This window comes from Arabidopsis lyrata, assembly GCF_000004255.2.
Source record: "Arabidopsis lyrata subsp. lyrata unplaced genomic scaffold ARALYscaffold_4, whole genome shotgun sequence".
NCBI lineage: Eukaryota > Viridiplantae > Streptophyta > Magnoliopsida > Brassicales > Brassicaceae > Arabidopsis > Arabidopsis lyrata.
The window spans coordinates 14,714,560-14,728,411 of record NW_003302552.1 but is presented as its reverse complement, the minus strand read 5'-3'; the positions used below and the strand labels follow the sequence as shown (position 1 = coordinate 14,728,411).

The window sequence follows — 13,852 nt, the reverse complement described above, 5'->3', positions numbered from 1 at the left end:
TACAGCATTCCTGGACCGCGTTTAAGTTATTTCTTTTCTCGGCAGCTACATTTCTGATCTGTAAGAAACAGGATACTCCTAATTGCAAAAAGAATTGATTGAGAAGTCGAGAAATTTGAAGCTGTTAGATCTTATTGTCAGGTCTCCGATATTTTTATTCCATCTCACTACTTGTGTGAGGCGTGTAAAAGGGTGGATCTTAATGTCATCAAAATTGCAATATTTGAATTTTTCAACTTACAAAGCTATTATAATGGGTGTTGAGGGTGGTGGAGATGTTTTACTATGATATGTGAAAATGGAGAATATCAGTATCTGGCTTTGTTAAGGAAGATTTCACTTAGTTTTATCCGTTGTGTCTGTGTCTACGCTTTTACATATGCCTGTTTGATTGCTATGATCGTTCGCCTACTTTTGTGTCACAAACTTTGATCAACCTTTACTCAGACAATTAGTGTGTGTATTCAGCTCGAAGCATAGAACTAATTGTCATTTTCCCTACTAGATATTCGCTGTATTATACTACAAGGATTTCACTAATCTTTTCTGTTTTCTCAGTCTATCTCTGACTAGATTTTGTTAGGGAGACTTTCATTTTTTTAATTCTTGAAGCTGCCTGCGACTAGTTTTTTTGGCTGCATATGCAATTGAATCATGAAATTTCAAATCTTGTAGATAATTGCCCGAGCGAATGAATTAGGGGAAGATCCAATCAGTTTGAGTAGACGATTCTGTGAGGAATTTAAGCGAGATATGGAACAGCTTCAATGTTTAGATCCTTCTGTCCAACCACTCGTCTCAGATCATATACCTCAAATCGTTGACCTGATCAAGCAGGTTTTAAATTTACTTCACTTGGTTCTTCAAACATCACTGAAAATATATTCATATGCGATGTCTTCCATTTCAGATTCTTGATAATGGTTATGCCTACAAAGTGGATGGAGACATTTACTTCTCAGTCGACAAATTTCCAACATATGGAAAATTGTCTGGGCGAAAATTGGAAGATAACCGTGCAGGTGAGAGAGTTGCAGTAGACACAAGGAAGAAACATCCTGCAGATTTTGCTCTGTGGAAAGTACGCATTTTAATTCCGTTTTAGCCCACTTGTTTTCTCATTTTAAGTCTTAAAAGACTTTTGAAATTTTGAGCAGACTGCAAAAGAAGGGGAACCCTTTTGGGAGAGTCCATGGGGAAGAGGAAGGCCCGGTTGGCACATAGAATGCAGTGCGATGAGCGCAGCTTATCTCGGTTATAGTTTTGACATACATGGTGGAGGAATGGATCTTGTGTTCCCTCACCATGAAAATGAAATTGCTCAGAGTTGTGCTGCTTGTGATAGCAGCAACATCAGCTATTGGATCCATAATGGTTTTGTTACTGTTGACTCTGAGAAGATGTCAAAATCCTTGGGGAATTTCTTCACAATCAGACAGGTAAATTTGTCAGTTTTGCTAATCTTCTTCTTATATCCAACATTTATGTCTAAATGTCGTGTTTGCAAACGTAGCAGGTTATAGACCTTTATCATCCTCTTGCTCTGAGACTTTTTCTAATGGGAACTCACTATCGATCTCCTATCAATTACTCGGATTTCCTCCTCGAGAGTGCTTCGGAACGCATTTTTTATATTTATCAGGTAATCCCTCATATAGCTTTTTGTCGGAAGAAAGATTGCATTTTTGGAGTACCTCTCTTGTTTCTTTAGCCTAAGATGTTTCACTAGGCTATCGGAAATTTTTGTGCGTTCACTATAATCCGTTGAAGATGCTCATTTGCTTATTGACAGACGTTGCACGACTGTGAAAGCCTTTTAGGCGAGAAAGATTCGACATTTGGCAATGATTCTGTTCCTTCAGACACTTTGACAACCATCAACACATTCCATAGTGAATTTGTGGCCTCAATGTCTGATGATCTCCTCACACCCGTAACCCTGGCTGCAATGTCAGAACCTTTGAAAACTATCAACGATATCATTCACACCCGAAAGGTAAATAACGTCTGCTTTTACGTTCATAAATATGTCTCGAAAACCAGTTCATAATATAGTTGATCATTCTGATTCCAGGGAAAGAAGCAAGCAAGAAGAGAAGAGTCACTTAAGGCTCTGGAAACAACAATCAGAGATGTTCTTACTATCTTAGGGCTTATGCCCACAAGTTACTCAGAGGTACAGCTTCCAAATTTCTCGGCCCATATAAAGCCTAAACCCGCCCCGAGCTAGTTGGGCCATGACCAAACCCTTTTACTCTGTTGCTCCACTTTTTTGTTTGGTATTAAACTGTTCCGTTTGCTCCAATCCGTAGGTTCTTGAGCAGCTAAAAGAGAAAGCACTAAAGCGAGCTGGACTAGAAGAGGAAGATGTGTTGCAGAGAGTGCAAGAGAGAACAGACGCAAGGAAAAATAAAGAATACGAAAGATCTGATGCAATTAGGAAAGATTTGGCAAGTGTTGGGATCGCTTTGATGGATAGTCCTGAGGGAACAACTTGGAGACCAGCCATTCCTCTTGCCCTTCAAGAACCTGTAACTACACCTTGAGCTTTTAATATTATATATACTATAATCTCTATTCTTTTTTCTTAGTGGTTTATAGTATTTTTGTATCATTTTTGTTCAATTCGACTAGAACATTAAAGAATAACATTGGATTCTTGTATTATTCATTTTTGTGTTCAAGTTCAGTGAATTGTTTATACAATTATCAGAGGTAGTTGATTGTCTACTTTATCAAAGAGGTTATTGGTTTTAGTACATTTAGATTTGTATTTTCTAGCATTTGTGATTGTAAATTTTTAAGAGATTATTTGAGATACGTATTTTTTTTAATTCAAATATAAATACAAACATAGACTCTCTTCCGCAAAGTTCTTATTTTTTTCAGAAAATATGAATTGAATTGGCCGATTGGTTCATTTGATTTCGATTTAGTTAGGTTATATATTATAACTTTCAAAAATAAAAGAAAATGGAGATTTATATGTTTCCAATTTTTATTTTTCAAATCTTGTTGTTGACAAAATAATAATTTCAAATCTTGTTTTTGACTTATAGAAACAAAGAGATGTTAAATTTTGGAGTAATGCATGTGGTGGAGTCTCACAAGGGTTTCACTAAATATAGGTTTGGGTGGGTAAATGATGAAACAAGAGAATCATTTGGAAAATTCGGGGTCCCTCGTTTCAATGTCGATTGTCGCCTCATTTTTCTTTCTTTCTTTTAAATGAAATATTCGTATCAATCCAAAAATGTGAATAATTATGATGTAACTTATGTAAATCTGAATAATAATTGAATGTTGATTCTTGAAAGGTCTTTCTGTTGTTCTAACCATATATGGAAAGGCCATGATTCCAAATCAAAAGTCGAAAGGCCAAATCCTAATGTCCACTTCCAATCAACATATATATATATTCTCATAATTGAGTATTATTGTATGAAGAAAATTCTCCTAAATGATCTTTGTTAGTGATGGTTATATAGAGATACTTGTAGATCACATTAGAGCCATTGTGGCATTATGGCACTCAAACTATTATTTTCGAGCCATGCATAAAAATATGTGCAAGAACATTGTTTTAGCTCAAAATAGAAACCTTGTATAGACTGTTAAAATTTCGATAATATTGTCGGTCGGGTCTAAAAGGAATAGTGACCAAAACAAATATGATTAGGTTTTTATCGACCGTTGGTTTAAAATCTTAACCAAATAAATGAACAGAATGTCTCGAAATCTTTTAATGTGAAAAAAATGAAAGATGAAATTCGGTCCTACCATTTATGTGGCATAAAGTATATTTGGTTTTGAAAAAAAAAAAAATTTAAAAATTTAAAAACATCACCCATGGAGTTTCGAAACTGAGAGAAAGTTAACATTTCATACAAAGGTCACTGGACTAATAGAATTTTTCAAAAATATGGTCTCATTGTTTTATATATAATTTGTAGTCTAAAGCATAAGGCTTTAGCTGCCTTATGGACGGGGCGGGCCTGGATGAAAACTTAATTTGATACGGTAGTACTTGTTGAATATTTTCCAAAAATATTTAGTGTTATCGGCATGACTATCCAAGTTTAAATTTGCATAATACATTGTTGACATAAAAAAAATAACATAAACAATGTTAGAATTCTTCACATGGTTGAGTGTAAAAATTAATCTGATGTACATGATTTTTTTCCAATTAACATTCAGATGACAATTCAAAATATTTGTTTGTAAACATGAAAATTCATGAAATTTAATATTATATATTTGAAAAGTTAAAGGAGTCAAATCAATTTTTAATATAAAATACATGTTAGGATTTTCACATAGAAAAGTACAGTATAATTGAAAGATATAAAAGAAATAATCTCGTATATAAGAGATAAAACACTCCAGTCATTTTCAATTCATCCTGAAACTTTGGGTTTCAAAACTTTAGGCGAATTGAAATGTAGAACTACAGAATTGTTTTATCTTGTGAAATGAATTTTACAATATGTGGAAGGAAATTCAGAAATGGACATGAGTGCTCTGCGAGAAACAACTTACAGAGACAAGACAAGTGAGAGACAGAACTCTGGCTCTACCTCTAACACACTCATGAATGATGCAATACTACACAATGTACCAAAATAAGTATTATTTTAAAGAGATTTTAGTGTTTCGTTTCTGTACACAAAATGAGGATATCAAGGTAGCAAAAGTATCACATATATGGTCTAAGTTTAAGGTACTCTAAGAAAATTAAAAATGTTATAACATATGTTGTTTGATTATCAAATTTGACAAAGATTGTTTCATCCGTCGGACCTATCGTTGTGACGCTATAAACTATTATATTAAAACTTATAACCAATGAGATAAAAATATGTCCAATCAAAACTTTTCCAACTTGTATTTGTCGTTTTCAAATTTAGTTTTATTTAAAATATTAAATAAGTTCATTTATTTTATGAAAATGACTCCCCAAAAAATCAGATACCCATTACAAAAAAACCAGCAAAAATATTTAGGGTGTGACTGGTAGAAGGGGAGAAGAAATATTTCTTCTCTAATAATCTCTGGACCCACCATTTTAATTTTTTGTTCTCAAAGAAAGTTTTTTTTTTTCAGCAGAAAACTTTCTTCGGTTTAATATTAGAAGTACAAAATTCCTCCATTACTGAAAAAAATGATATGTTTTCTTTCTCTCTCTATAGAAAAAATACAGTTTCAAGAAACCATCTCACTTTAGCAGCCACAACTACAACATTTTAAGAGCATCTTTATCGCTAGTATCTTAGTTTGTTCTTAGCATTAATGGTGAATTAAAATAAATGTGAAATCACGAATTAAACTAAGAAACGTCTGTTAACTAAGAGACAAAAACTTTGCTAAGAGACGTCCACGTGGCAGCATGCGAGTAGGTGGTTTTTTTTTTCTTTCTTTCTCTCTTCTCTCATTTCGCGATTTCCTCAAACAGAGAGAAACCGGAATCACCTCAAATCGGAGGAGTCTCCGACGTTAAGCACCTCCGGCCGTCGTTCCACCGTTAGCTCGTCATCTCCACCGACTCCGGTTGTCCACGGCGTCTTCGGTTCACCAAATCGGCGAGGTTGGCTTACAAGTCTTCCACCAAGAGCCAAGAGTTTTGCGATTTAACATCAAAGGAGGAGATTAGGAAGATTGATCTTGATTGAACAAGATGGTACGTTTTATTGTTTTCTCAGTTCATATTTTATTCAAATAATTGTTCTATTCCTCAATTGCTTGATTCAAATAATGGAACTCAACTCGTTGCCTAAAATTCCTGATTTTAGTTGATAAACATCAGATGGTTCTAATTGGCTTTCAATCTTTAAACCTTTTTGATTATGGTATGTATCCAAAGTTTGATCCTTTTTGATCGATGCAATCTCATCCACCTTATTGCCTTTCAAGAACTGCTTCAAGAGGTTCTTTCCTTTTCTTTATATCATCATATCTTTAATACTGCAGCAAGACTTGGAAAAACTGTGAATCATATACTGGAAAACACAATTCTGAAATTGCTCGAGTTCTGTTCCCTGATGATGTTTCAAGAGGGTTAAAATTCTGTGATGAAAAAGAAGCTCTTTATCGCAAGTAAGCTGTAGTTCTGTGTTCCTATTCTTAAATGTCACAAACTTGTTTTGAGTTAATTTGGAGTAAATTTGTGTTTGTTCGTTTTTTGTTGATTAGAATTGTTGCAGAAAAGACAAAGCCACTTGATGGGCTTATAAAACTGACCAAATGGATCGAAGATCGTGGATTGAAACGAGCTGCGATTACAAACGCTCCAAAAGAAAACGCAGAGCTCATGATATCGAAACTTGGTTTGACTGATTTCTTTCAAGCAGTGATTCTTGGCTCTGAATGTGAACATCCCAAACCACACCCTGGACCTTACTTGAAGGCTCTTGAAGTGCTTAACGTGTCAAAGGAGCACACACTAGTGTTCGAACACTCTATCTCTAGGATTAAAGCTGGAGTTGATCATTGTTGAATAATTCTTTGGGAGTTGATGACAATTGGAGCTTTCAAATGTCTTATTATTTTGTATTGATCATACATGCATAACGATAGATTTGTATCCGGAAATAGTTGCATAAACCAATAAACTATATGCTCGGATCTTTGGCTTACTTTCATTGATATCTTGTTCTTTTGTGTGGTAAACATATCAGCTTTTGAATACATTTTGTTCAAAGCGCAAAGTAAAACTTTTTTCTACCATTAAAAAGAATTTCTACGATACCTTATGTTAGTGTAATAAAAGAATTGCTTCTGATTTTCATCTTCCGGAAATCAAATTTAAAACTATTGTGTTTTATCTCATATATGTTATAAATTGTATCTCATATATATTTTAATTTTTTTAATTTGCAACATTATTAAGTTTTCTAAAATTAAAAATTTTATTTTTATATTAATATTTTTTTTCTAAGAACCAGAGCCTACCATTAATCATACAAAAATCTTAACTCAAAAATACTATCTCTTAACACTCACTTTTTACAAAAAAATTACTTAAATATTGCTAAGAGCATTTTCTAAGAGACTACCTATAATCATGCTCTAAGAGATCTATTATTTCACAATTTACAAATATTTATCTCAAAATATGATTTATTAACCTTATTTATTAAGAAGTTTAATTGGCATCACAACTACAAATGAAAATAACGGTGCAACTTGCATGATGGAAGAACAAGATCATACGCGAACATAGACATTCGATTTTTGAAAAACTATTCTATGTATCGTCCGTCATTAGAATAGCATAACAAAAATAAAATAAAATTTGGTTAAGAATTAAGATATACGGAATCATTTTGATTTTTATTATTTATAATTCCGCTATTCGTAGGATTACCATTACTAATCAAATCATGCCGCATTGCTATTATCAGAAAGAGTTGACATCAAATCGGCAACTACTAGAGATTAATTCCATCTTCATGTTTCAGAATTGCAGCTAGCATAATTAATTACGAAAAAGTCATTTTTCTTCAACTAGCATTTGTTCATTTTGTTATTTTACCTTAAAAAGTTTAGATTTGTCATTTTAAAGATCTAAAGACACAGATTTACACACTATGCTTGGATTCATTCAAAAAAAAAAAATACAGCTAGCAATCATGAGCCCGTCTTTTCTTATTAGGCAACTTAACTCCATAATCAATTGAGTTGATTTTATTTTTTGACAGCATTGAGATGATAACTATGAAGAGTTTTTTTTCTTTCTTTATTGCTAATAGGGAAATATGACTCTATAACATGTGGTAAACAATGATGATATAAAAAATTGAAGATAATAGTATAAATCACTATACTAATGTCATGGTCTTTTGAATAGTATGTATATCTAGTATTTGTGCAAAAATATAAGTAGTTCATTTACCAATAATGAATTATATTTCTTAATATGGTATGTAATTAAGAATATAAGATCATTAGACGTCACATAAAATTAGCTAGTCTTTCCTCCTTCACAAGGGTGTCATATATATATGATAGTGAGAAGTGAGAACTGTAGTTATAACAATGAGTTTAATATCTCGTCCCTATAATTGGCTATTGGAATGACATACTCAGTGGCACGAAATCTATATAACATAGAATCAGTGCCGGTCCAAACATTTTGAGTGCCCTAAGCGAAAAAAAACATTGTCGACCAAAATTTACTTTTAAAAAATTTCTAGAAAATAATCATTCCATTTTGTCAAATTTAGCTGTATAATTTGGTTGTTAGGAATGATTAAGAGATGCTAACTATATATTATGATTGCTAAAACTGTATATATGTATATGTTTTTATGATTACACGACAAATTTGTAAGTTTCTTTTGTTTAAACCACTTCATACATCTACACGTACTTCAGTAAAGAAACAAATAACATTAAACTCACATGATTTTTTAGAGAATTACATAGTTAAATTCAATACTTAAGAAAAACTTGAGAAATACCATACAAAATACACAAACATTTACTTACAAAAATGTGAGACAATATAATATCAAGTGGAGGCCCTAAACAGCCGCTTCCCTTGCTTATGCTAAGGGCCGGCACTGCATAGAATTGCCATAATTAAAATACAACAGTATCAATCATGAATCACCATATCAACAAAATCTAGAATGAAAAAAAAAAAAAACAAAATCTAGAATGCAAAAAGCCGAGACACACACATTGTTCTTCTTGAGCTAGTAAAAAGTATGTTCTAAGAAACATAAAAGAAGAATTTACGGAACTTAAATTGTTTTCTTTTTATAAGAATGCTGTAAGAGAACATATTACTCACAAGTAAACCTATGAAACCAACTTAAACATGAACAACAAAATGAATTTGGAGAAGAAACAAAAATACGACAGCATATTTACATGAAGCATGCCACGTATGCATGTGAATATTAGTGAGTGGGAACGAATTCAGTAAATCTTTGGGGGAATTTGGAACATCGAAAATTTTCATGAATTTAAAATAGTTAGTGCAATCACTGTCAACTACTATAAGACCACTGTTAGTTCACTGTCACTTTTAGAAAACGACCACTGTTAGTTCACTGTCAAAAGAAGAAAATCAATAATACTATTCTAGCTAGCTTCTAGTATCATCATCATACTCCATAAATCGATTTAAAGTAAACCTAAGACCTCTCTGTTTTAGAAAAAAAGAAGACCAATATAACTATGATGATGATAGTAATGATACATAGGTACTCATATCTATATTTGTATATATACACACATTAATACATGTGAATTTTCTCTTTTATTAGATATAAATAAAAATTGAAAACCCTACCTTCCTTCCCCCAACATACCACTAGTAACAGAAGTTCTTCTAAAACTGAACCACAGCCTAAAATTAAAATCAACATATAAAAAAGAGACCAATTCACATTTCAGATTACATAAAATACTCGATTTCTCTTAATTATATAATTACTTCTCAAACTTTAATTGAGAAGTAGAACTAGTACTCGATAGCATTTGAAATTGCTGGTGACTAGCTACGGCGGAGGAAGAAGAAGCCGACGACGGAGGAAGAGGACGCTTTCGCTTCTTCTTCTCGTAGCTAACACCTCTAGCTTTGCTCTGCATATCTCTAACTTCCCTTAGATAAAGCCTAACGGCACGAGCTCCAAAAGGATTCGTCTCAGGCTTGCCTCCGTTTTCTTCAAAGGCAGCTCGAAGACGACCGATGAGAGCGTCAAGACTTCCCCAAGCTTGTCGGAGAGGACAAGGACACGGTGCCGGAGGATTAGGATGGCCGTAGAAGTGACAAACGTTCGTGTGAACTTTTGTTTTACCGAACTGGTCCAAGTAACGGAGGAACTCGAGCACGTGAGCTCCACTGCATCGGGAAAGAGAAAGCGGTGGCCGATGGTTCCTTAAGTACTGCCCGAACGTGTTCCAGTCTCTCCTCTTCTGGTTCTCGTAACGGCTTGAGTTCACCGATGGTGAGGAGGAAGAAGACGGTGGTTGTGTTGCTTCACCTGCGGTGGCTCCGGTGACGGAAGAGGAGTTGTCTGAGATGATGTTGAGGTTTGTGACACCTCCGTAAGCTGAAGAGCCTTCCATCAATTGGGGAATCATATCCATTTTTAATGGATCGATGATATAGATTAGTTCTTGTTCTTGATTCTTGATCTTTCTTGATGGATATGGAGGAGCTGAAATTTTGTTTGTGCGGTTGGGAGATATAAGCTTACTTTGTGCAGATATATATTTTGCGTATTAATTGATTTATTGATAACATTATTATAATTAGAAAAAATCTTATAAACCTTCGGGATTTTTTCCCTTTGTTTTGTTTTTTATATTACTTGAGATAAGTGGACTATAGTTTTCATATCTTTTACTCTTTGTATCCATTGTTTGTTTTGTCTCCATTTCATATAACCGAGTTTTGTGTTTTTTAACGCACTATTTCGAAGTTAATGTTGGATGAACTAAATAGCCTTTTTGGGACAATACTAAACGAACGTTCCTGAAAAGGTTTTTACACAACTATATTAAACTCTTTTTTTTTTTTGATAAAATATACAACTTTTATACGTATCAATTTTTTTTAATAGGTATACATTATACTACTATTTAAATTACGTTGGGTTTTTAGATTTTCTTATAAATAAGGTTTATTTATAGGGTTTACTAACAATTGTTTTGAGATATTTAAAATTATAGCTTCTGACTCTCGCTCGTTTTATTTGAAAAATCCTCAAACAAACAATCGTTCATTGACGTCCATCATATTTTAGTTTCTCTAAGTTGAATTGTTATATTGCTTCCGCTATATATATAAATTCATTGTAAATTCCAACTATCTTGTAACTCTTGGAGTATCGGATTAGTATCGTCGCTTTAGCGTGTGTATCTATCTTACATACTCTCGTCACTTAATTGGTGGATTTGGGAGAAAAATGATTGTAGGTTTTATAAGAAATAAATAAATGAACGTATACTTTTCTTTTAATCTTTGGCTTCATTATTGATAAAGACTTGTAAGTTTGGATGTCTTCTTACTCTTCTTCTCTCGCTATTTTTTCAATGAAATAAATTTCTGTCGCTAGAAAAAAAAAAGAAAAGGAGTTAGGCATTTAGGTGTGGACAAAGGCAGCCAAAAGTTTGAAAAAGATGGAAAAATATTTTCTATCTCTACTGTAGAACTGATTGACAGTTCCTAGTTATTTTACAAAAATAGCCCTCAATTCTTCTCCCTTGGACATATATGAGATTCTGAGAAGGGCTTTTCTTCGGACCATTGTACAAAAGATCTTTTTATCTATAATATTTTTATTTTGTCCGACAAAAAAACAAACTATTTAGACCGTGTTGCCTGAAAATGGTAAAAAATATTGAGCCAAGAGGAAAGATAATAATAGACCACAGGTTTGTCTTCCCTTTCAGTATATTTACTTTTTTTTTTTTTTTTATAAACCCTATCGGCTGATCCGATCAACTCCGATAGAAACGCACTGAAGTGCTTCAGAGTGGATTTCTCCCCGAATGGCCACTACACTGTCTGTTCCGAGTTTAGAATGTTTTTTGACTAATGCCAGGGGTAGCCAGATCGTCTGTTACTGACTACCAGGTAAACTGTTTGGGTCCAAACCCAGACTTGCCACACATATGTGATTTTTGTTTACACAGTGGATTGAACTTGGTTTAGTTCCTTTCAACCTATCCCCAGTTCTCCCTTACCACTAGACCACATACGTCTGGGCTACCTATTTTTTGTCCGATTCAAGTAATTACATTTATGATTTATCTAAACGACTAAACCCATTAATCAGTCACTTTAAAAAGGAATGAGTCAATGATATTAGCTTAATCTTTCGTTTTTTCACTTCTACGTAATTTCGTGGGAGGAAATTCTATCTTTTCTATTAACCAAAACATTTTGGATCAAAAAAAAATATTGAACTTAAAAAAAAAAAAAAAATTGGATCTATGTTCATAATTCTTGAACTAAAGATCATAATAACTTAAATGTATATTTCAATGTTTTCTATGGTGTAGGTGTTCAAACTCAGAACTTTAAAGATTTTTTCAATTGAGTGACATGCAGTAGTACGAAGTACGAAGGCGAACTATATATCGACACTAGCTAGTGAATACTGATATTCAACATTAATACGAAGTATATATCAAAAACTATGACATTTAATATTAATATTAGTATGAAGTATATAGAGAGTTCATTTGGTTGAGCGTATGTCTTTTTTACGAGATTGAATTTTTGTTCTCAAATCCGAGTTATGCTAAATAAAATTAGTTTACATTTAATTAGTACATAGAAAATGTAAATGACCTCCCTGCCATTAGGTTAACATTTTCGAGTTGCTCCACAAATTTCATCACAAAAGGACAAAATATCTGGCTAGGTCATACTAATTAAACTACAAAATCAAACCTCGTTTACAGAAACCCCCTAAATAGAGTTATGTACTACATCATTTCTAAACATTATACTATCATAAAACACTAACTTTCGTCAACTGTTTATCATTGAACACGACACATATTGCAATTAGCTAGGTACTAGCAGTGACTCGAACTTCGTAACATTGCTTTTGTAAATATCAACGAATTTTTAAGTTACCAGTGTACTCTCAACATTTGCCTTACGAACTTGGGAGTTATAAAACTATTATTAAACTAATTAGTAAGTACCATCACCTATCTATATTCTCAAATCTCAATACGTTGAGGGCGTCAATGTTTTGCGTGCACCTACACAATTTTCATGTGTTGAGAGACTTGAGAGCGTTAAAAATCTTCCTTTTTTTTTTTTTTGCGTTAAAAATCTTTAAAGCCATCTCTTTTATCCATCTCTTTATTAACAGGAAATTCCAGGCATTTGCGACAATTATGTCGTTCTGTCCGTTCCTTCTTTCGAAAACTTGATCAGGCGTAAATTTTAGGGTATTCAAATTTACCAATTTGCTCTACAATAATAGTTTTATTTATGTTTTGTATAAAATCTATAAATTAATAAGTATTCTATGAATCTCTTAAAAAAAATTTCTTTCAATATACATATGTTTGATAGAATATTTCACATGTATTTTAATATTTCAGGTAATTAGCCGCACTTCGAGGTACATGAAGGGTATGAACAAAAAAAAAAAAAAAAGAAAGAGAATAATTAAACAAAAATACTTTTGAATGTACTGAGAGTGGCAATAGGCTCCAAATAAAAAAATAAAAAAAGGACAAAAACTAGAGATGGGACCTGACATCAGTCAATGTCACATTACTAAATGAGGACAGTAACTTTAATTTCACAACACACAAACAAATTTACACCGACCTCGTGTCACTTTTGAGTTTTGTTTCTAGAGAAACATGCACTCAATTTAATGCCACATTAATTTTCAATTCCCTTGGATATATGAAAACATTTTATACAACAAGTTCATAATAACATTGTAACATTGATTCAAATGGAAGTATACGATTTTTGAAGGAGAATGACCGACTAGTTTACGTAGCTAATGGTAGTCTAATTTATTGATGATAGTGGATTCCATCTCTAATATCACGCTCAAATAAGATAACAAATACTCCTTCCGTTTCACAAAAAGTATTGTTTTAAAGTTTTAATTTTGTTTCATAAAGAGTGTCTTTTTATGTTTTCAATGCAGTTTTTAAGACTAATTTTTTTTTTATCCCTACTATTTTAACGTATTAATTATAGAGAAAGTATTATCTAGTGTATTAATAAGGGGTAGAAATGACATTTATTTACTTTTTTTTTAATTTGTGTGAAAAATAGTAAAATGACATTCTTTGTGAAACAGATCAAGTACCATTCTCTTTGTTAACCATTCTGCTTAATTACGACGCA

At 32.8% G+C, this 13,852-nt stretch overlaps 3 protein-coding genes and 1 long non-coding RNA gene across 6 annotated transcripts in view; 3 read left to right on the top strand and 1 right to left on the bottom strand.

The window, feature by feature from the left end:
- LOC9317228 (cysteine--tRNA ligase, chloroplastic/mitochondrial) overlaps positions 1 to 2,709 on the top strand; it is a 3,583-nt gene extending 874 nt beyond the window's left edge. For all 3 annotated transcript variants that reach the window (XM_021029567.1, XM_021029568.1, XM_021029569.1), the window contains 7 exons: positions 676 to 837; positions 911 to 1,081; positions 1,158 to 1,439; positions 1,517 to 1,642; positions 1,793 to 1,996; positions 2,075 to 2,176; positions 2,313 to 2,709. In XM_021029567.1, the coding sequence (XP_020885226.1) occupies positions 676 to 837; positions 911 to 1,081; positions 1,158 to 1,439; positions 1,517 to 1,642; positions 1,793 to 1,996; positions 2,075 to 2,176; positions 2,313 to 2,546 (1,281 nt within the window). In that variant the 3' untranslated portion in view covers positions 2,547 to 2,709. The remainder of the gene's footprint in view (positions 1 to 675; positions 838 to 910; positions 1,082 to 1,157; positions 1,440 to 1,516; positions 1,643 to 1,792; positions 1,997 to 2,074; positions 2,177 to 2,312) is intronic.
- Positions 2,710 to 5,380: 2,671 nt separating this feature from the next.
- On the top strand, positions 5,381 to 5,893 carry LOC110228878. The gene is made up of 2 exons (XR_002332346.1): positions 5,381 to 5,680; positions 5,793 to 5,893. It is a non-coding gene; the product is annotated as an uncharacterized LOC110228878 (long non-coding RNA).
- A 75-nt stretch (positions 5,894 to 5,968) lies between these two features.
- LOC9315377 (haloacid dehalogenase-like hydrolase domain-containing protein Sgpp) lies at positions 5,969 to 6,645 on the top strand (the record flags this gene model as incomplete). The annotated part of the gene is made up of 2 exons (XM_021029056.1): positions 5,969 to 6,096; positions 6,193 to 6,645. Coding segments are annotated over 2 exons (432 nt in total), but the record flags the coding sequence as incomplete, so codon positions are not given.
- Positions 6,646 to 9,205: 2,560 nt separating this feature from the next.
- On the bottom strand, positions 9,206 to 10,396 carry LOC9315376 (protein LIGHT-DEPENDENT SHORT HYPOCOTYLS 3). Its single transcript, XM_021027067.1, has one exon. The coding sequence runs from the start codon at positions 10,099 to 10,101 to the stop codon at positions 9,442 to 9,444; it is 660 nt and encodes a 219-aa protein (XP_020882726.1). The 5' UTR covers positions 10,102 to 10,396; the 3' UTR covers positions 9,206 to 9,441.
- Positions 10,397 to 13,852: the final 3,456 nt, after the last annotated feature.